The following is a 21,008-nucleotide window of genomic DNA, read 5'->3' as shown; positions in this document are numbered from 1 at the left end:
CTTTAACAATTACCACAGCAGAACCTTATCAAAAGACGTCTCACAAAAGCCAAAGAAATTCTGGCCAAATGTAAAGGCAATTAGCGATATTCAAGCTAGTGTCTAGACATTCTTAGAAAAATGAAAATGAGGGAAGGAAATGAAAAGCAGAAATGCTGAACTCCATTTTCAAATGTTCCTTTACACAGGAACATCCATGAGTACTGCCCCAGTTTAAATTTTGTGACAGTGCAATGATGAGTGGTTTACTGCGAAACAGATAAAATGGCTAGAGTTGAACAAATCTTGATGAGCCCAATGGAACCCCTAATGGATTCTCTACATAATTTGTCAGTGATTTAGCCCCATTATTAACCATAAAAGTATTTTGAGAGTTAAAATGTGGTCAAGCAGGCTGTAATCTGTTTATTATGCAGGCAATTGTCCAATTTCAACTATGGGTCATTTTCAAGCACGTTTTAAGCTTCATGCTTCAATAAAATGAAGCGTAAAACATGTGCTTGAAAATAACCCATGGCTAAAATTGGCTAAAAGCATGGACAATAAATAGATCACAGCCCACTTGACCATATTTTCATTTTCAAAGCATACTGAGGCTGTTGACACCCACAAAACAAAATTTTTAAAACTGTAAAAGTAGTTGGTAAAATGCACAGCTCACACCCATGTATGTCAGTGTAAAAGAAGTGATCCACAAACTACTGTCTAATATCTTTGACAGTCATACGCTGCAGAATCTTAGAACATATTCTAAAATCAAACGTAAATAGGTGTCCCAAACAGAATGAACTCCTTCATGTCAACCTCCATGGATTCCAGGAACATCAGCCATGGGAAACCTGACTTGTGCTTTTCTCAGCTTACATTCGAAAAGCTGTGGATACAGGCCGCAAGGTAGATGTAGTATTTCTTGCCTTCTGAAATAATAAGTGTTATCATATGGGATATCAAACAAAATTTGTGATTTGATTGAAGATTTCTTTGTATGGAGGATGTAGGTTGTTCTCTTGGATGGAGAGTCATCAACTGGTGTAGAAGTAACTTCACACATTCCCCAGGGAACCGTGTAGGGTAACTTATGCTCATTTTGTGTAGTAATGACATGAGTGACATCATTATTGTTAATCTACACTTTTCTGCAGATGATGCAGTTACCTAATGTGAAGTACTGTATGACGACAAAAATCAGATATTGATATGATTTCAAAGTGGTGCAAAGAATGGCAACTTCATTTAAATGTTTAGAAATGTAAACCTGTGCACTTCATGAAGAAAAAAAAATAGTGTTGTGTGATTAAAATAACAATTAGCTGCAACTGGAGTCAGTCGACTCATACACTCATCCAGGGGTAACAGTTTGTTCAAATACGAAATGAAATGATCACATAGGCCAAGTAGTACGCAAAGCAGGTTGCACACTTTGGTTCACTAATAGGAAATTAGAGATATGTCATCAATCTACAAAGAAGACTACTTACAAAACATTTGTGCACACCTCTGTAGAATATTGTTAAACAACGTTTTGTTGAACACAATGTGCTGCACTTATTTGCTAGACTGACATTTGGGCAAATAGCCTATCAACAGTGGCACATACTTTGCATATCTAAATCAAATGACATGTCCACCAAGTATAAAATCTTTATATTGGTAAAAAAACAATGTGGATATCTGCAGTACACAGAGCACCATGGGTACACATTACAGCTTGGAAATGCTAAATAGCCACACTTCCTGCTGGTAATGGACACTACTCTGTTAATAATGGCTAAAAATGATGTGGATCTCTGCAGTTCACAGACTGCTAAGAGTGTACATTTCACAACTATAACATGTACACACGACAATCTGTGTCGTGCAAAGATCCAAATTGTTTTCAACAATTATAGAGACTTTGTACTTGATGGATATACTAGAATATACTGTTTGATTTGGACATGCACAGTACACGCCAATGATGATGGGCTATATGCCCAAATATCAGTCTGGCAAATAAGTACTTTTGAAGTGCAGCTCATGGTGTTCAACAATATATTATTTATCAAATAAATACAAGCTGTGGAGTATCCTCTAAACATGATTTTCACATAGAACATTTCTAACAAATGTGAGACCCATACCAAACAGGATAATGAGGATGAATCAAAATTATACTCTAGATTTTCAACAATGTAGGAAAAGACATATTGCTACTTACTGTAAAGAAGACTCATCAAGTTGCAGACAGGCACAATTAAAAGACACTTACAAAAAGCTTTCAGCCACAGCCTTCATCAGTAAAAAAAAAAACACACACACACACACACACACACACACACACACACACACACACACACACACACACACACACACACACCTGCAAACTCCAGCATCCAGCACCTCGGGCCGGGATCAACTACCATGTGGGCCATGTGGGATGCAAGCAGTAATCTGGGGGGGGGGGGGGGGGAGGGGGGGGGGGGGGTACAGGTGGAGACAGAGATGAAGGCTGTCTGGTGGAGTGTGCAGGGACTAGAATAGCAACAGGCACAGTGTCAGAAGGCTGGGGGCAGGGAGGTGGGGAAAAATGGACCAAAAAAGAAAAGGAGCGAGGAAAGACAGGCAGATGTGTTGGCAGAGGGCTGCAATTAAACACGGTGGGAGACGAGAATAGGTAGGAGAAGAGTGGACAGAGGGGGTGGAAGGTTTGGGGATAGTATGTTACCGTAAAATCAGGTCGGGATAATTATGGGAGCAGAGAAAGTGTTGTAAGGATAACGCCCATCTGTGCCGTTCAGAAAAGCTAGTGGTGGGGGAAGGATCCTTATGGTTTGGGTAGTGAAGCAGCCATTGAAATCAAGTGTGTTGTGTTCAGCTGCATGTGTGCCTCAGTGTGCTCTACTTTGCTCTTGGCCACAGTTTGGCAGTGACTAAATTAACATGAGACACTTGGAAAAATGTTGACGGGAGGATTGTTAAAATTGTGAAAGAAGACACTGTATCAGAAGCTTTCAAAGAGCTAATCAGCAACATACCTCAATTTATTAATCATTGTTGCTTAGTAAAAATGCAAAGTGGCTGCTTCTTAGAAAAAAAGAATAAAGTGGTTCAAATAGATTTCGGTGAAAACTATTCAGTGTGACTGCAAGACAGAATCCAGTCTGCATTCTGGGGTTCACAACAAGTTGTCATATTTACAGCTGTTGCCTGGATATCTCCTACTGTTCTCCAAAGTTATGCTATAATCAGTGATGAACTTTCTCACAACAAATATGCAATGCCTTTCTAAAACAACTATTAATTATAATTAAAATGAAGTTTCCAAATGTGAAGGTTACAGACATATTTTCAGATGGACCAGCCAGTCAATTCAAGTCATGGTATACATTAAGCAATATTACCTTAATTCAAGTGCAACTGCAGCTTTTATTAACATGGGATTTCCTGGCTGTAAGCCATGGTAAAGGTAAGGTTGATGGTATAGGTGGAGAATTAAAACATCATGTGTGGCATACTGCGTTGAGTGAAAAATTCTGTCACTGATGCTAAATCATTTTCTGAATGTGATCATAAAGTTTCAAAATCTGCCATTGTGATGTTTTACATGGAAGATGAAGTACAAATACAAAAGAGGGGTTTTGATGATATATATTCATACAATTCCTGATACCTAATCAGTGGAAAAAAGAGAAAGCTGTTTTTCCACACACAGTATACAAATGCAAAATGAATGATCCTTTTCAAAAGAAAAGTACAATTCATTTGAGCCCTTTTGTTATGGTTAAGTTTGCTGCGAAAAGAGGAACCAAACAATTCATATGCCAATTGTGAGAACTGATGGAGATGAGTACGAAATTATGTCCATGTTGAAAAACAAAATAGACTTAAAATTTAGTTTTCAACTGCAGCATAAACATTAAAAATTTATCCTGTAACTCCATAATGTTGACATCTATGTAAGATATTATATAAGTCACTCGTCAGGAAAAAAAAAAAACTAACTTTTGTTCAAACTGAGTAGGGGATAATCACATCTGTTCCATTCCATCATTTTGCCTATCCCTTGCCATCACAGAAATATATATTCTTAATATATTAATTATTTGATCTATTGTATTTACATGATTTGCATAACCAAGCAGCACCCCTAATGCATCACTGAAAAAAAATTGCCGCTACCAATAATTCATTTTCATAAGAATTCCAACTTACACTCTGAAGGATGAAATTACTCTTTTTTTCTGAGTCCTGTTCCATCACACATGTGATTGTTTATAAATTCCTTAGTATTAGGTGAGGCCTGCTTTGTTTTACATTCTATAAGAAAGAAATAATATTCTTTTTACTATAGTACATTAAGCTTCAACATATATTAACAGTTAGCCTCTTACAAAAATTAAAATCACACAGAAAATTGTTGTGATTGAATCATTCCACCACATGGAATGGCCCTTTACTCTTCCTGTCTTCAATTACGGAAATAACTTGATAGCCTCAATACTAGATTGCGAGCATTTTGCAAATGTTCAGCAGTAGATGAAAGGTGTTTCTTCAGCTTTGGGGCCGACAAATGAATTGTGGTTTATTTGTCTCATAACGTACATAATTTAAATCATTTGATTCAGGTACAGGAGACATGGCAAATTGTGGATACAAACAAAGAACATCTGATGTCAGAAAACAACATCATAATAATAATACAATTTTGTTGTATATCAAACAATGTAAAATCCAGGATGGAATGTAACAATGCACGAACTTGAGCAACATGCACAATGCCAGTTCAAAAAGATCTCCATCCTGCTCACTTCCTATTCCCACCTCGGAGCACCACTGTCCACCACCTCTACAACAACCTCCAAACCTCCCCCACATCCCCTCATACCTGACAAACCCTGTCTCGCAGACCAACTGCACTTACCCCACCCTCAAAAACTCCCTCCCACCACTACACAGAACCCAGAACCTAAACAGACCCACAACACAGTCACGAACCTTTCCTTCAGAAGCCTTAGTCCCACAGAAATATCAGTACTTTCCAAATGCCTCACCTTTTGCCCCACTCCCAAATTCAATCATGCAGGGCTAGTTAAGGGGACACAGTCGCAAGGGAACTCCCATAAGGAATCACTGCTAAAATGAGCAAACGTGAGGTACACTTTCTGGAGTAACTAATGGAGATAAAGACCTGAAAGTTTTACAGTGTACAGCTGAAACATCATTCTCAAATCACATAAAAAATTGTTAATGTATTTTATATATTTCATGAGTAATCTTTTTTTGTTCTCTAAGACAAAAAATTAAAACTTTTCTAAACACCTTGGAGCTTGTAAATCTGTTCTTTTTATCACTACTGGTCTATTTTTTTTATCTAATTAATCATCGTCATATTAACAAGAGATATTGTAAGTCTGATGTCTGTACAATCATAGTTTTTGAGAAAAGTGTACCAGAAGGCCAAAAAATGTAGTTTTGAGAAAAATGGTATTAAAGTTTTACATGCAAGAAAGTAATGTACAATGTCATACAGACACACTTTTAAAACATTCCAGGGCTATACTGTGGCTCAGCTTCTTGATCTTTATCTTCTTTTCTTTAATCTTCTGGCTATCCTGGCCTCCTTGGTAGCATTTCCTGCAGAAATATCAGCATAACGAATACAGTCCATGTCAATCTTTTTCAGACCCCTTTCAATATTGATACCATCCTTTGTTCCCAAGAGTCTTAATACATCAGTCTTCTTTGAAACACCAGCATTGAAGCACATCACTGCATCATGAACACCAAATTTTAGTGTTTCTTTTCTAACAAAAACAGTTTTTGGTAGCCTTGTCCAAATGACAGAATTCAAACTTTCATTTGGGTTTTGAGTTTTTCCATGCAGACACTTTTTCAAGAGCTCTTGTTGGCTAAGGTCTCTGAAAACGGGTTTCACAGCTAGCAGGATTTTTTATGGAATTGAATGTTTGTGCTTATAGCTGGAAGATGTAGCTGGCTTGTTGAATTTGCACCAGCTGTCAGGTCCCCGTGGGCAAAGGTTATGTTGTGGTTCCTCATCTGTTGAAATTTTATGAAAGAATATAGCCCAGATGGCTCTCCTCATTGCTTCTACATTGTTGTAGTTATTTCTAATGGCCATACCATAATAAGTCTGGGTCCTGTCTATTTCAGCCTTTGTCAGGCCCCCTTTACCATCTAACTTTTTTTCCTTACATATCTTTAGAAGTCGTGATCCCATTCTTTTCTGTACAAGTCCTATACATTTCAGTTTATTAATTTTGACTCTAGGCCCATAAGGTTTATCTTCTACCACTTTCTGATAAGCCTTACTGTCCCCATCCCCAAGATAGTCTGTATAGAGGATACATCTTGACTGCACAGACCTTTTGAAAATGTTAGCAACACCAGCCACTTCCATGCTTCCACTAGAAACATCATAGTCCTTTTTGCACACATGTTGTATAGTGGGATTTTTGCTACAGATGTCACAGAACTTAGTAATAATTTCAATATCCAGAACCTTTCCAGTATCAAAAGAAGTTGCTGACAGTGCCATTTAGGGACAAATGCCCATGTTTCTGCCAACTGCTATCAAAACCAGCAGAAATTTGCCTTGGGTCAGATTTCGTATCATTCAACTGAACTGCTTCTTTGGCTGCTTTCAACATTTTAGATTCACTTACCTCAGCTACAACTGCACCAATAGTCTTGTTGTAAAACCAAACTTTCTTGGAGGTGGAGGAATGTTCATCACTGCACAAAGAACAGCACCTGCACTTTGCCCTTTTCCAATAGATCTAAGTGCATACACTAATCTTATATTGTTTTCATACAATCTGCTTCTTGTTACGTGGGATGACATTGTATTGGTAGTACAGCTACATTCCAAACATGTCAAAACTAAATTACAAACAATTCCCTTGGTTTTCACCACATCTTCGTGCAAAGCAACGTTTCCACTACAGTTTTTACAATTTGTGTGTTTTTCGATAAGTTCACATAATAACCTCATGGAGATCAGAATGTTTGTGTCAGTAACAACAGAAACACTGTTCACACCACATATTGCATTGTCACGCATTTGAGAGGCACTTGGAAAACCGGCAGCACCTAGAAGTTTCTTGCTTGAAGCACTGACACTCGCTCTGACTTCACTTGCAATATTATTTTCTGCCCTCTGTTCAAAACTAGCAGTTTCGCGGTTTATTTTTACACATTTATTTCCACGAAACTTAGGCTTATATCCAAACTTCCTTATTCTACTCATTGTCTTATAACGTTTCACAAAATCATTACATTTGTATCACCAAAACATAAACAACTAGGATGAAGAAACTGACAAACGATAGTCGATAATGCAGACAGGCTGGCAAACATCAGAATAACAATTCTCTCTTGCAACCCAAATAAAGAGTATTTATATCCGTGGAACATAAATGATTGTTGTACTATAGTCAATGCTGACTACTGCGCAAGACACAGCAAAAATGGACGTGGCGCCAGTTACCATGCTTCACGAACAAATTAATAACTCCAAATCTAATAATCAGATTTTGTAGCTAAATAATTGGAGTATAGATTAAGACTAAAAAAAAAAAAAAAAATTCGGTTTTTTTGAGCCAGTTCACAACTGTGTCCCCTTAAAGACCTTCTCTCCTTCTCCAAGTCCCTACAGTGGAAACACTTTTTCACCACCAACCCAACCAATCAGACTCAACCAAAGACCAATATTGAACCTTGCGTAACTCAGTTCACTCCTCTATCCAAATCACCCCCTGTTAACCTTCTAGAATTTCTTAACCTCAAACCTTGCCTCACCATCATTCCCCAAATCCTTCAACATGCAAACTAATCTTACATCCGCAAAAAGAACTGCAGTCCACTAACTAAAAACTGATCCTGACCTTATGATGCTACCTGCAGACAAACGCTCCACCACAGTTGTTTGAACCGCAAGGATTATGTGTTAGAAGGACTACATCAGCTGTCAGATACTTCCACCTACAAACCTTGCCACAGTGACCCCATTCCAGGAATCTAGCAGGATCACCAGGCACTACTCAAATCCTTAGGCCCATCCCAGAACCTCTCCCCAGAGTCCATCTCTCTACTTACCCCTACCACTCCCTGCACTCTCACCTTCTAAATGCTCCCTAAGTCCATAAACCCAACCATCCAGTATGTCCCATTGTGGCCGGTTACTGTGCACCCACGGAGGGAATCTCTGCTCTCGTAGACCAACACCTTCAACCTATTACCCAGAACCTATCTTCCTATATAAAAGATACCAACCATTTCCTCCACTGACTCTCCACAGTTCCTGCCCTTTACCACATGGTGCCCTGCTCGTCACTATTGATGCCACCCCCGTGTATACTAACATTCCTAATGCCCATGGCTTTACTGCTATTGAACACTACCCTTCCAGACGCCCTATGGATTCCAAACCAATAACATCCCTCCTAGTCGCCATGACCAACTATATCCTCACCCACAATTACTTCTCCTTTGAAGGCATTACATACAAACAAATCTGGGGTACGTCTATGGATTCCCGCATGGCACCATCCTATACCAACATACTCATGGGCCATCTAGAGTAATCCTTACTAAAAACCCAGAATCCTAAACCCCTCACCTGGTTCAGATTCATTGATGACATTTTTGCTATCTGGATTGAAGGCGAGGACAACCTATTCACATTCCTCTAGAACCTCAACAACTTCTCTCCCATTGGCTTCACCTGGTCCTACTCAACCCAACAAGCCACCTTCCTAGATGTTGACCTCCACCTCAGAGACAGCTACCTCAGTACCTCCATCCATGTCAAACCTACTAACCACCAGCAATACCTCCACTTCGACAGCTGCCACCCCTTCCATGCCAAGAAGTCTCTTCCGTACAGCCTAGCCACCCGTGGTCGTCGCATCTGCAGTGACGAGCAGTCCCTCTCAAAATATACTGAGGGTCTCTCTGAAGCCTTCACTAACCATAATTATCCTCCCAACCATGTACAAAAGCAAATCTCCCATGCCTTTTCTTCCCAGTTTCCCACCACCTTCTAAAGTCCAACAGTCCGGCCACAGAGCAGCATTTCCCTTGTAACTCGATACCATCCAGGACTGGAGCAACTGAATTACATTTTCTGCCAGGGTTTTGATTACCTCTCGTCGTGCCCTGAAATGAGAAATGTCATGCCCAATATCGTTCCCACTGCTCCTACAGTGGTATTCCGCTATCCACCGAACCCACACAATATACTCGTCCATCCTTACACAACCCTTGCTCTCAATCCCTTACCTCCTGGCTTATACCCCTGTAATAGACCTAGATGTGAGATCTGTCCCATACATCCTCCTACCACCATCTACTGCAATCCGGTCACTAACATCCCATCAAAGGCAGAGGGCTATCTTTGAAACCAGTCATGGTTATTTACAAGCTAAGCTGCAACCACTGTGCTGCATTCTATGTAGGCATGACAACCAACAAGCTGTCTGTCCCCATGAATGGCCACCGACAAACTGTGGCTGAAAAACAAGTAGACCACCCTGTTGCTAAACATGCTGCCAAATATGAGATCCCTCATCTCAATGACTGCTTCACAGCCTGTGCCATTGGGATCCTTCCCACCAACACCAGCTGTTCTGAATTGCGCAGGTGGGAACTTTCCCTGCAATACATCCTATGTTCCCGTAATCCTCCTGACCTCAACCTTCGTTAGTCACTGTCCTCACACATCCAAACCCCTCTCTGTTCCCATTCCAGCACTACACAGCCGTCATTTCGCTGCCACCCCCAGTCTTTTGATTTCTTTTTATTTCTCTCCTTTCCACTACTTACCCCCCCCCCCCCCCCACCCTCTCTCCACCTAAACTGCGGCACTTCACTGTCTGCCACCCCCACCATACTATCCCTCCCCCTCCCCGCCCCAGCCTCCTCCTTACCCCCACACAGTTGTCATTTCCATCAAGCATTAGTGCTGCTGATCACAGTGTGGTTTTAGTTGTCTGAGACTGCATATTCTGACATGTGTGCAAGTCACGTTAGTGTGTATTGCTGACAAAAGCCTTAATGGCCGAAAGGTATAACTGTGTGAAACTTTTTGTAGTGCCTATTGCGACTCAGCATCTCCAATATATATTGAGTAGCAACTTTCGTTCTCTAATTTTGTTATATATATGTACAATAAAATGTAACACTTAATTACCCCTTGTTCAAATTATTATTTCATCCTCTTTGAATTCTTCTATTGAATAGCAACATTTCTCCCTTAGAATTTGGTGTAGCCTCATTTTTAAAATTTCTAGCTTCATATTAAATAGATTTTTGCCCATTAACTAGTTATATATTGTCATCCCCGTATACTGTGGAGTCCGTGCATACAATTTCAACTGGTGTGTGAGTAGCATAAACTTATTTTTGTTCAAGTTTTATGTATGGTTAAAATGATTCTCCTCAAATAATTTTTATCTGCTGTCTAGGAAGATTATAATTTCATAAATGTATATGATGGGACCTTCCCCATGAACCATGGACCTTGCTGTTGGTGGGGAGGCTTGCGTGCCTCAGCGATACAGATGGCCGTACCGTAGGTGCAATCACAACGGAGGGGTATCTGTTGAGGGGCCAGACAAACGTGTGGTTCCTGAAGAGGGGCAGCAGCCTTTTCGGTAGTTGTAGGGGCAACAGTCTGGATGATTGACTGACCTGGCCTTGCAAGATTAACCAAAACGGCCTTGCTGTGCTGGTACTGCGAATGGCTGAAAGCAAGGGGAAACTACGGTCGTAATTTTTCCCGAGGACATGCAGCTTTACTGTATGGATAAATGATGATGGCGTCCTCTTGGGTAAAATATTCCGGAGGTAAAATAGTCCCCCATTCGGATCTCCGGGTGGGGACTACTCAAGAGGACGTCGTTATCAGGAAAAAGAAAACTGGCGTTCTACGGATCGGAGTGTGGAATGTCAGATCCCTTACCCGGGCAGGTAGGTTAGAAAATTTAAAAAGAGAAATGGATAGGTTAAAGTTAGATATAGTGGGAATTAGTGAAGTTCGGTGGCAGGAGGAACAAGACTTTTTGTCAGGTGAATACAGGGTTATAAACACAAAATCAAATAGGGGTAATGCAGGAGTAGGTTTAATAATGAATAAAAAAATAGGAGTGTGGGTAAGCTACTACAAACAGCATAGTGACCGCATTATTGTGGCCAAGATAGACACGAAACCCATGCCTACTACAGTAGTACAAGTTTATATGCCAACTAGCTCTGCAGATGGTGAAGAAATTGATGAAATGTATGAGGAGATAAAAGAAATTATTCAGGTAGTGAAGGGGGACGAAAATTTAATAGTCATGGGTGACTGGAATTCGAGAGTAGGAAAAGGGAGAGAAGGAAACATAGTAGGTGAATATGGATTGGGGCTAAGAAATGAAATAGGAAGCCGCCTGGTAGAGTTTTGCACAGAGCATAACTTAATCACAGCTAACACTTGGTTCAAGAATCATAAAAGAAGGTTGTATACATGGAAGAATCCTGGAGATACTAGAAGGCATCAGATAGATTATATAATGGTAAGACATAGATTTAGGAACCAGATTTTAAATTGTAATACATTTCCAGGGGCAGATGTGGACTCTGACACAATCTATTGGTTATGAACTGTAGATTAAAACTGAAGAAATTGCAAAAAGGTGGGAATTTAAGGAGATGGGACCTGGATAAACTGACTAAACCAGAGGTTTTACAGAGTTTCAGGGAGAGCATAAGGGAACCATTGACAGGAACGGGGGAAACAAGTACAGTAGAAGAAGAATGGGTAGCTCTGAGGGATGAAGTAGTGAAGGCAACAGAGGATCAAGTAGGTAAAAAGACGAGGGCTAGTAGAACTCCTTGGGTGACAGAAGAAATATTGAATTTAATTGTTGAAAGGAGAAAACATAAAAATGCAGTAAATGAAGCAGGCAAAAGGGAATACAAACGTCTCAAAAATGAGATCGACAGGAAGTGCAAACTGCCTAAGCAGACATGGCTAGAGGACAAATGTAAGGATGTAGAGGCTGATCTCACTGGGGGTAAGATAGATGCACTGCCTACAGGAAAATTAAAGAGACCTTTGGAGAAAAGAGAACCACTTGTATGAATATCAAGAGCTCATATGGAAACTCAGTTCTAAGGAAAGAAGGGAAAGCAGAAAGGTGGAAGGAGTATATAGAGGGTCTATACAAGGGCGACATACTTGAGGACAATATTATGGAAATGGAAGAGGATGTAGATGAAGATGAAATGGGAGATATGATACTGCGTGCAGAGTTTGACAGAGCACTGAAAGATCTGAGTCGAAACAAGGCCCTGGGACTAGACAACATTCCAGTAGTTATTAGAGATAAAGTTAGTGAACTGCTTATAGATGTTGACTCCGAGATTATTGGTATATCTGAACACTTCTTAAATAAGGAGATAATTCAGAGACTTCCTTTACCAGGATACAGGTTGGCTGGCAGCTTTTCGAGGAGCTCTTTGCAGTGTGGGGGAGTAGCCATGTATGTGAAAAACGGCGTCCCATTTGAGTCAATTGATGTTTCAAAGTACTGCACTGAAAAGGTGTTTGAATGTTGTGCAGGTGTGGTTAAATTTAACGGAGCTAAACTTCTAACTGTTGTTATTTATAGATCCCCAGACTCCAATTTCACAACATTTTTGCTAAAGCTAGAGGAGGTTCTTGGTTCACTTTATAGGAAATACAAAAAGTTAGTTATATGTGGTGACTTCAATATTAATTGTATAAGTGATTGAGCAAGGAAGAGGATGCTGGTAGACCTCTTTAATTCATATAATCTTATGCAAATCGTATTCTTTCCAATGAGAGTGCAAGGGAACAGTAGAACACTCATAGACAACATTTTTGTTCATTCCTCATTACTAGAAGGGCATTCTGTTAGCAAAAAGATGAATGGCCTTTCAGATCATGATGCACAAATTTTAACTTTAAAAGATTTTTGTGCTGCAACACGTGTTAAATATAGTCATCAGCTGTTTAGGATAGCTGATCCAGTTGCTGTAGAGACCTTTGTAAACCTCATCAAGGAACAAGAGTGGCAAGATGTTTATAGAGCTGATATAGTAGACGATAAATATACTTTTCTCCAGACTTTTCTCATTCTCTTTGAAAGTTGCTTTCTGTTAGAACGTTTAAAACAGGGTACTAGCACAAACAGGCAGCCTGGGTGGCTGACTAGAGGGATAAGAATATCTTGTAGAACAAAGTGGCAATTATATCAAAACGTTAGAAACAGTCAAAATCTAAATGCAGCAGCCCATTACAAACAGTATTGTAAGGTGCTTAAAAATGTTATTAGGAAGGCAAAAAGTATGTGGTATGCAGATAGAATAGCAAAGTCTCAGGATAAAATTAAAACCGTATGGTCAGTCGTAAAGGAAGTTACTGGTCTGCAGAGACAGGTCGAGGATATAGAATCAGTGCGTAGTGGGAATGTCCGTGTTACTGATAAGTCGCATATATGTACAGTATTTAATAATCACTTTCTGAATATAGCAGGTGAACTAAATAGAAACCCAGTCCCAACAGGGAATCATATAGCGCTCGTAGAAAAAAGTTTTCCGAGACTGTTACCTGAAATGCTCCTCCATGATACTGACAAGAGGAAGATTGAGTTAATAATTAAATCACTAAAGACCAAGAACTCTCATGGATATGACGGGGTATCTAGCAGAATACTGAAGTATTGTTCTATGTATGTTAGCCCAGTTCTCAGCCATATCTGTAACTTTTCCTTTAGGAGTAGTCGGTTTCCTGACCGATTAAAGTACTCAGTAGTGAAGCCACTTTATAAAAAGGGAGACATTGATAATGTTGACAATTTTAGACCTATTTCTATGCCATCGGTGTTTGCTAAAGTTATCGAGAAGGTCGTATATACAAGGTTACTGGAGCATTTAAATTCACATAATTTGCTGTCAAATGTTCAGTTTGGTTTTAGAAATGGTTTAACAACTGAAAATGCTATATTCTCTTTTCTCTGTGAGGTATTGGACGGATTAAATAGAAGGTTCCGAACGCTAGGTGTTTTCTTTGATTTAACGAAGGCTTTTGACTGTGTTGACCACAAAATATTACTGCAGAAGTTGGACCATTATGGAGTAAGGGGAGTAGCTTACAATTGGTTCGCCTCTTACTTTAAGAACAGAAAGCAGAGGGTAATTCTCCGCAATATTGAGAGTGGTAGTGATGTTCAGTCCCAATGGGGCACTGTTAAGTGGGGCGTTCTCAAAGGTTCGGTACTGGGGCCACTGCTGTTTCTTATTTATATAAATGATATGCCTTCTAGTATTACAGGTGATTCAAAAATATTTCTGTTTGCTGATGACACCAGCTTGATAGTGAAGGATCTTGTGTGTAATATTGAAACAGTAACAAATAATGTAGTTCATGAAATAAGTACGTGGCTTGTGGAAAATAATTTGATGCTAAATCACAGTAAGACTCAGTTTTTACAGTTTCTAACTCACAATTCAACAAGAACCGATATTTTGATCAGACAGAATAGGCATATTATAAGCGAGACGGAACAGTTCAAGTTCCGAGGCGTTCGGATAGATAGTAAGCTGTTGTGGAAAGCCCATGTCCAGGATCTTGTTCAGAAGCTAAATGCTGCTTTATTTACCATTAGAACAGTATCTGAAATAAGTGACACTTCAACACGAAAAGTAGTCTACTTCGCATGTCGTATGGTATTATTTTTTGGGGTAATTCTTCTGATTCAAAAAGGATATTTTTGGCTCAAAAACGGGCTGTCGTATGGTATTATTTTTTGGGGTAATTCTTCTGATTCAAAAAGGATATTTTTGGCTCAAAAACGGGCTGTTCAAGCTATATGTGGTGTAAGTTCGAGAACCTCTTGTCGACCCCTATTCAAAAATCTGGGAATTCTGACATTGCCCTCACAGTATATATTTTCTTTAATGTTGTTTGTTGTTAGCAATATTAGCCTATTCCCAAGAGTTAGCAGCTTTCACTCAGTTAATACTAGGCAGAAATCAAATCTGCATGTAGAATGCACTTCCTTGACTCTTGTGCAGAAAAGAGTGCAGTATTCTGCTGCATCCATTTTCAATAAGCTACCACAAGAACTCAAAAATCTTAGCAGTAGCCCAAACTCTTTTAAGTCCAAACTGAAGAGTTTCCTCATGGCTCACTCCTTCTATTCTGTCGAGGAGCTCCTGGAAGAGCTAAAAAATTAAGCAATTTCCAGTGTTACATTGTTGATTTCTTCATTTAAACTTACGACTTGTCACCTGAATATGTTTTTTTTATATTTCATTTTATCTGTTTCTAATATTGTGTTATAATTTCATGTATTGACTCGTTCCATGACCATGGAGACTTCTCCTTAATTTGGTCCCACAGAACAATAAATAAATAAATAAATAAATAAAATAAACTACTGATGGCCTTGGGAGAGCCAGTCCTGACAAAACTCTACCGTCTGGTGAGTAAGATGTATGAGACAGGCGAAATACCCTCAGACTTCAAGAACAATATAATAATTCCACTCCCAAAGAAAGCAGGTGTTGACTGATGAGAAAATTACCGAACTATCAGTTTAATAAGCCATGGCTTCAAAATACTAACGCAAATTCTTTACAGACGAATGGAAAAACTGGTAGAAACCTACCTCAGGGAAGATCAGTTTGGATTTTGTAGAAATGTTGGACCTCGTGAGGCAATACTGACCTTACAACTTATCTCAGAAGAAAGATTAAGGAAAGGCAAACCTATGTTTCTAGCATTTGTAGACTTGGAGAAAGCTTTTGACAATGTTGACTTGAATACTCTCTTCCAAATTCTGAAGGTGGCAAGGGTAAAATACAGGGAGCGAAAGACTATTTACAATTTGTACAGAAACCAGATGGCAGTTATAAGAGTTGAGAGGAATGAAAGGGAAGCAGTGGTTGGGAAGGGAGTGAGACAGGGTTGTAGCCTCTCCCCGATGTTATCAATCTGTATATTGAGCTAGTAGTAAAGGAAACAAAAGAAAATTTCGGAGTAGGTATTAAAATCCATGGAGAAGAAATAAAAACTATAAGATTCGCCGATGACATTGCAATTCTGTCAGAGACAGCAAAGGACTTGGAAGAGCAGTTGAACAGAATGGACAGTGTCTTGAAAGGAGGGTATAAGATGAACATCAACAAAAGCAAAACGAGGATAATGGAATGTAGTCGAATTAAGTCGGGTGATGCTGAGGGAATTAGATTAGGGAATGAGACACTTAAAGTAGTAAAGGAGTTTTGCTATTTGGGGAGCAAAATAACTGATGATGGTCGAAGTAGAGAAGATATAAAATGTAGACTGGCAATGGCAAGGAAAGCATTTCTGAAGAAGAGAAATTTGTTAGCATCGAGTATAGATTTAAGTGTCAGGAAGTCGTTTCTGAAAGTATTTGTATGGAGTGTAGCCATGTATGGAAGTGAAACATGGACGATAAATAGTTTTGACAAGAAGAGAATAGAAGCTTTCGAAATGTGGTGCTACAGAAGAATGCTGAAGATGGGTAGATTACACAACTAATGATGAAGTATTGAATAGAATTGGGGAGAAGAGGAGTATGTGGCACAACTTGACAAAAAGAAGGGCCCGTTTAGTAGGACATGTTCTGAGGCATCAAGGGATCACAAATTTAGCATTGGAGGGCAGTGTGGAGGGTAAAAATCGTAGAGGGAGACCAAGAGATGAATACACTAAGCAGATTCAGAAGGATGTGGGTTGCAGTAAGTACTGGGAGATGAAGAAGCTTGCACAGGATAGGGTAGCATGGAGAGCTGCATCAAACCAGTCTCAGGACTGAAGACAACAACAACAACAACAACAACAACAACAACAACAACATATGACGGGAACATTTAGGATGTGTATTTTTCAAAATAATGGGTGACAAGACTGTTTGCTGTGCAGTACACATGTATCGGACAATTTTCTTAAGCAGTTTCAGTATTCGAGATACAGTACTTGAACTTCCCCAGAAAATGATCCCACATCTAATGAAGTATTCAAGTAAAGTTTCAACCCATTTAAATGGAGCGTGTTTTCTAAGGTATACAGTGTGCTTACAATGGAGCTTGGAATTTTTTCTGCATTGTCACCTTTAATTAAAACAGAATTATCATCTACAAACAGAACTGATGGGGAATTTACATTTATGGGTTTAGAATAATAATTCACTGCATCTGGTGTGATAGTTACCCTTTATTTACGGTTGTGTAAGTATAATGTTAGCCAATTTAGAGCATTGTCCTTAATCCTGTATTTGTATAATTTGTAGTTTAGCAAGTCATGGTTCAAGGAGTCAAATGCTTTTGTGAGATCACAGAAGATACCTGCAACTTTACTCCTCTGATCCAATGATTTGCCAATATTTCAGTAAAGTTATTCACTGCATTCAGAGTGTTTCTTCCTGGTTGACATTCAAAATGGTCACTTGTAATAATGTCATTTTTTACAATAAAGTTTTTGATCTGGTTTGCAGCTACTTTCTCTAACACTGTTGACAGAACTGGAAGAACAGAAATACGCCCATAGTTTCCCCAGGTCTCCCCTCAACCCTTTCCTCAACAGATGTCCAACTTTGGCATACTTCAAAACATCAGGAAAGCATACCTGTTCAAAAGAGTGGTTGGATATTTTAGTAAGGGGAGGTGCTATTATGCCACACACTGTTTTAATCACTTTAGTATGTATGCCACCCCACGCAGCAGTTTTTGTTTTTTTAATGACAATACAACGTTTTCCACATTCTTTATTATGACTTTTTTTTTTTTTTTTTTTAAAATCCGTAAGATACTCAGCTTCTTGGTGGATGCCAAAGGGATTTAGTTTACTCTGATACATCAACATCTGAGTTTGACACATTAACGAAGAATGCATTTAAAGAGGAAGCTGAACGAGGAAACTACTAAGGTTGATGTAAATAAGAGGCGAATTAACCACCGATGTAACACACGTCACCGACTCTTATATATACATAGCGTAACAATGATTATTTATTTATTTATTTATTTTTTTTTTCGCGGCGCTGTGGCGAGCTCTTACTTGATTGTGTACATCGGACAGCATGTCACATGCATTGTAGGCTTGTAACAGTAGCGTCCGCTTCTCCTCCAACCGCGGTCAATTATGTCTTGGTAATCCTGGACAGTCATTGTATGAGCCCACAGACCTGAAAATATTGTTTTCATAATTGTTGGAACATTTCGTAACAGCGAGCAAGAACAGCAAGCAGTTATAAACAAATACCATGACTATAGTTTGTATCCGTCGATTTGCAATATCCACATCTATATCCTTCATGTTCGGCATAATATTCAATTATACTATAATCACGGGAAGCCATTATTTTTCAGAAAGCAAAACCTATTACTATGTTTACTAAACTACGAAGACTACAATACAACGTGGTTTACTTTTGTGATGATATAACACAGCTGACTAATAAACACCGCAGTCAGTGACAGAGCAGCCAACTTAACAAGCCCGTCAATGAAACATTTTTTCCTCTGGTACAACAATGTTTCATGTTATATACTAATGTATATTGTTCCACTATATACTAAATAACAATCTGACACTGTAACCGAATCGTGATTGCAAAAGTAAACTCTTATTCGTTGTAACTATCTTTATCCATGACACAACGTCTTTTAGTGGAGTACTAATTTTGTGGGAAAAGATGTAATGATTTTTCTTTAAAATAATGTTGGTATATTTTAATGTCGAATGTATTCAAATAACGTATCTGGATTCACTCATAAAACACAAATAATTAAACCTACGATATTGCGCAAAATAACTAAGGTAAATTCGTAAGAGTGTATTGGTATCGTGTGAGTTTGACAGCTGCTTATTTAGTTTTTAATATTCATTCAATACTAACATGATATGTAGTAGATAGCAATGTATAAGTATTGTTGTGTGTTCTGTTAATGCTTGGTACTCTGGTAACTAAATATCGGCGTAAACATTGACAAACGAGTTGTTCATGCGACGCGATAATAAACAGGCAGCTTCTTCTTACAGGTGATTGGTAATACGTGAAAGTTGCCGGTCTCTCTAATATTCTAATAACAATAATATTGTTGAAAAGGACGAAGGAACTTTTCATCAGAAATGGAAGATTTATTGCAACAAATTGCAAAGGAATCCTCTGGATCAAAATTATCTGCGTTACGAAAATCGGCACAGGAAGCATATGGTAATAACTGATTAAGTAATTTTCAAAACTGTAGGCATAGAAGATCAGAATAATATATTCAGTTGAAAGAACATTAAAGTTGTAATGTTATGATCAATAGGAACACATTTGTTCGTCAGATAAAGAGTTATACGATTGACCAAAATAATTAACCTACGGAATTAGTTTGTATCGTCCGCTTTGTAAGGTATCCATGAATGTCTTCCTTCATGTTGTGGTTTGTGGAACGTGATGAAAGAATGAATGAATCCTTTACTCTTCCTGTCTCATTTTATGGAAGTAACTTGCTGACCAGAATTTGATGGCCTGATGATCCTCAAACAACAGTGGTTCATTTTGGAACTAACTGAGGTATATTAAGTCCCCAGTCTTTGTTTTGTACTAGTTTGTATTCCGTTGGCTACAAGGAGAATAATACAGTTTGTAAAATGCTCTTCTCAGTAAGTCATTTTCTTGTTGACTCGAATGCAGAAGTAGTTAAATCTTCTTTTCTCATAAATGTAATGCAGCACAATGCTGATGTCGATTTTGATAACACTCCATGTTGGGGTGAACCAGACGGGCCTTGAACCTTAGAAGCCAGTGAATACTGTGTAAGGTGTTGCTGTATTACTTGACAAAATCACTTTTACCACTCCTATTGAATTCACGTCAAGAAATACGCAAATTCTGATAAAAGTTGCATAGTGAACCACATTGGTTGGGTTTTTCATAAGATATGTATAGCATCAAAATACTCAGTAGTTATTTGTTCATTAGTTAAATATGTTCTCTGAATTTACCTTGCTGTTTCAGTTTTTATGACTAAAGGTGTTGAGTGTGACAAAGTGTGTTAAATGTGACACTAACATTAATTAGGCTAAGCTACAGATCAATCTCTTACCACAACCTTTATTTGGGATTCACATTCGTTGGCTTCACCAATCTGGAACCAAATCATGTCATCTTGCAGGATGAAAGACAGTTATAATGTAACTATGGGGATGGAAGGGACATGCTCAGAATATACTTTCATGGGAGTAACAAATATGTGCATAACAAATGATTTTGCAACTGGTGCCACATTGGAAGTCACTGCTCTTAAAACTAACAGAAATGAGAGAAAGGAGTGCATTGTACCATAATGAGTTTAAGAGAACTTCACTTACAATAGAGTGTAGAAACCTTGTCAAATAATTACACTAGAATTAATACTGTAAAAACTTAAATAATGTGGTCAGAGGGTTCAGCTGTGTGTATTATCCACAGGAAATTACTAGCTCAAATGAGAGAAGTTTAAAAAAAAATATGAAACTTACTCATAAATTAGTCAAAAAGGAAGATAAATTCAGGAGAAACGATTATTTGTTATTTTACTTCAAAAAGAAGGGATAGAATGAGGAAGATAAAGATGAAGAAAAATGAGAAAGAGAATGAGTAGAGAAAAGGGGGGGGGGATATGTAGTTGGACCCGTAATGTCCAAACTGCACAGTCCACAGTCATATAGGCAGGCTCAGTTGTTGTCAACTAAGGATTCGGTTTCAGAACTGTAATCAGTAATAAAATCTAAAAATACTACCACAGTAATAAAAGAGCACAAATTATTCTGTATATGATGTATCTTGTAGGATGTTAAGGCAGATCTTGTCTTTCATAGAGAATGTTACTTGTTAGCCACCCAATAAAACTGATGTGTGTTATGATGAGATGGTAATGCAGTCTATTGGAGCAAAGCATGTCACATCCAATAATTCTCTCTCCCAATCTCTGTGCCCCCT

General features: G+C 38.7%; 2 protein-coding genes across 3 annotated transcripts in view; one reads left to right on the top strand and one right to left on the bottom strand.

Annotated features, from left to right (window-relative positions):
- LOC126162839 (arginyl-tRNA--protein transferase 1) overlaps positions 1–18,500 on the bottom strand; it is a 183,930-nt gene extending 165,430 nt beyond the window's left edge. For both annotated transcript variants that reach the window (XM_049919601.1, XM_049919602.1), the window contains exons 1-2: positions 18,296–18,500; positions 18,092–18,218 (exon numbers count right to left, since the gene is read on the bottom strand). In XM_049919601.1, coding sequence (XP_049775558.1) covers positions 18,092–18,218; positions 18,296–18,392 — 224 coding nt within the window. In that variant the 5' untranslated portion in view covers positions 18,393–18,500. The remainder of the gene's footprint in view (positions 1–18,091; positions 18,219–18,295) is intronic.
- A 428-nt stretch (positions 18,501–18,928) lies between these two features.
- The window catches only part of LOC126162838 (brefeldin A-inhibited guanine nucleotide-exchange protein 3), a 294,784-nt gene continuing 292,704 nt past the window's right edge, over positions 18,929–21,008 (top strand). The window contains exon 1 of the mRNA XM_049919600.1: positions 18,929–19,250. Coding sequence (XP_049775557.1) covers positions 19,166–19,250 — 85 coding nt within the window. The 5' untranslated portion in view covers positions 18,929–19,165. The remainder of the gene's footprint in view (positions 19,251–21,008) is intronic.

Source organism: Schistocerca cancellata, chromosome 2 (assembly GCF_023864275.1).
Source record: "Schistocerca cancellata isolate TAMUIC-IGC-003103 chromosome 2, iqSchCanc2.1, whole genome shotgun sequence".
Taxonomy (NCBI): Eukaryota; Metazoa; Arthropoda; class Insecta; order Orthoptera; family Acrididae; genus Schistocerca; species Schistocerca cancellata.
The sequence above is the reverse complement of the archived record's forward strand: the minus strand, read 5'-3'. Positions and strand labels throughout refer to the sequence as shown.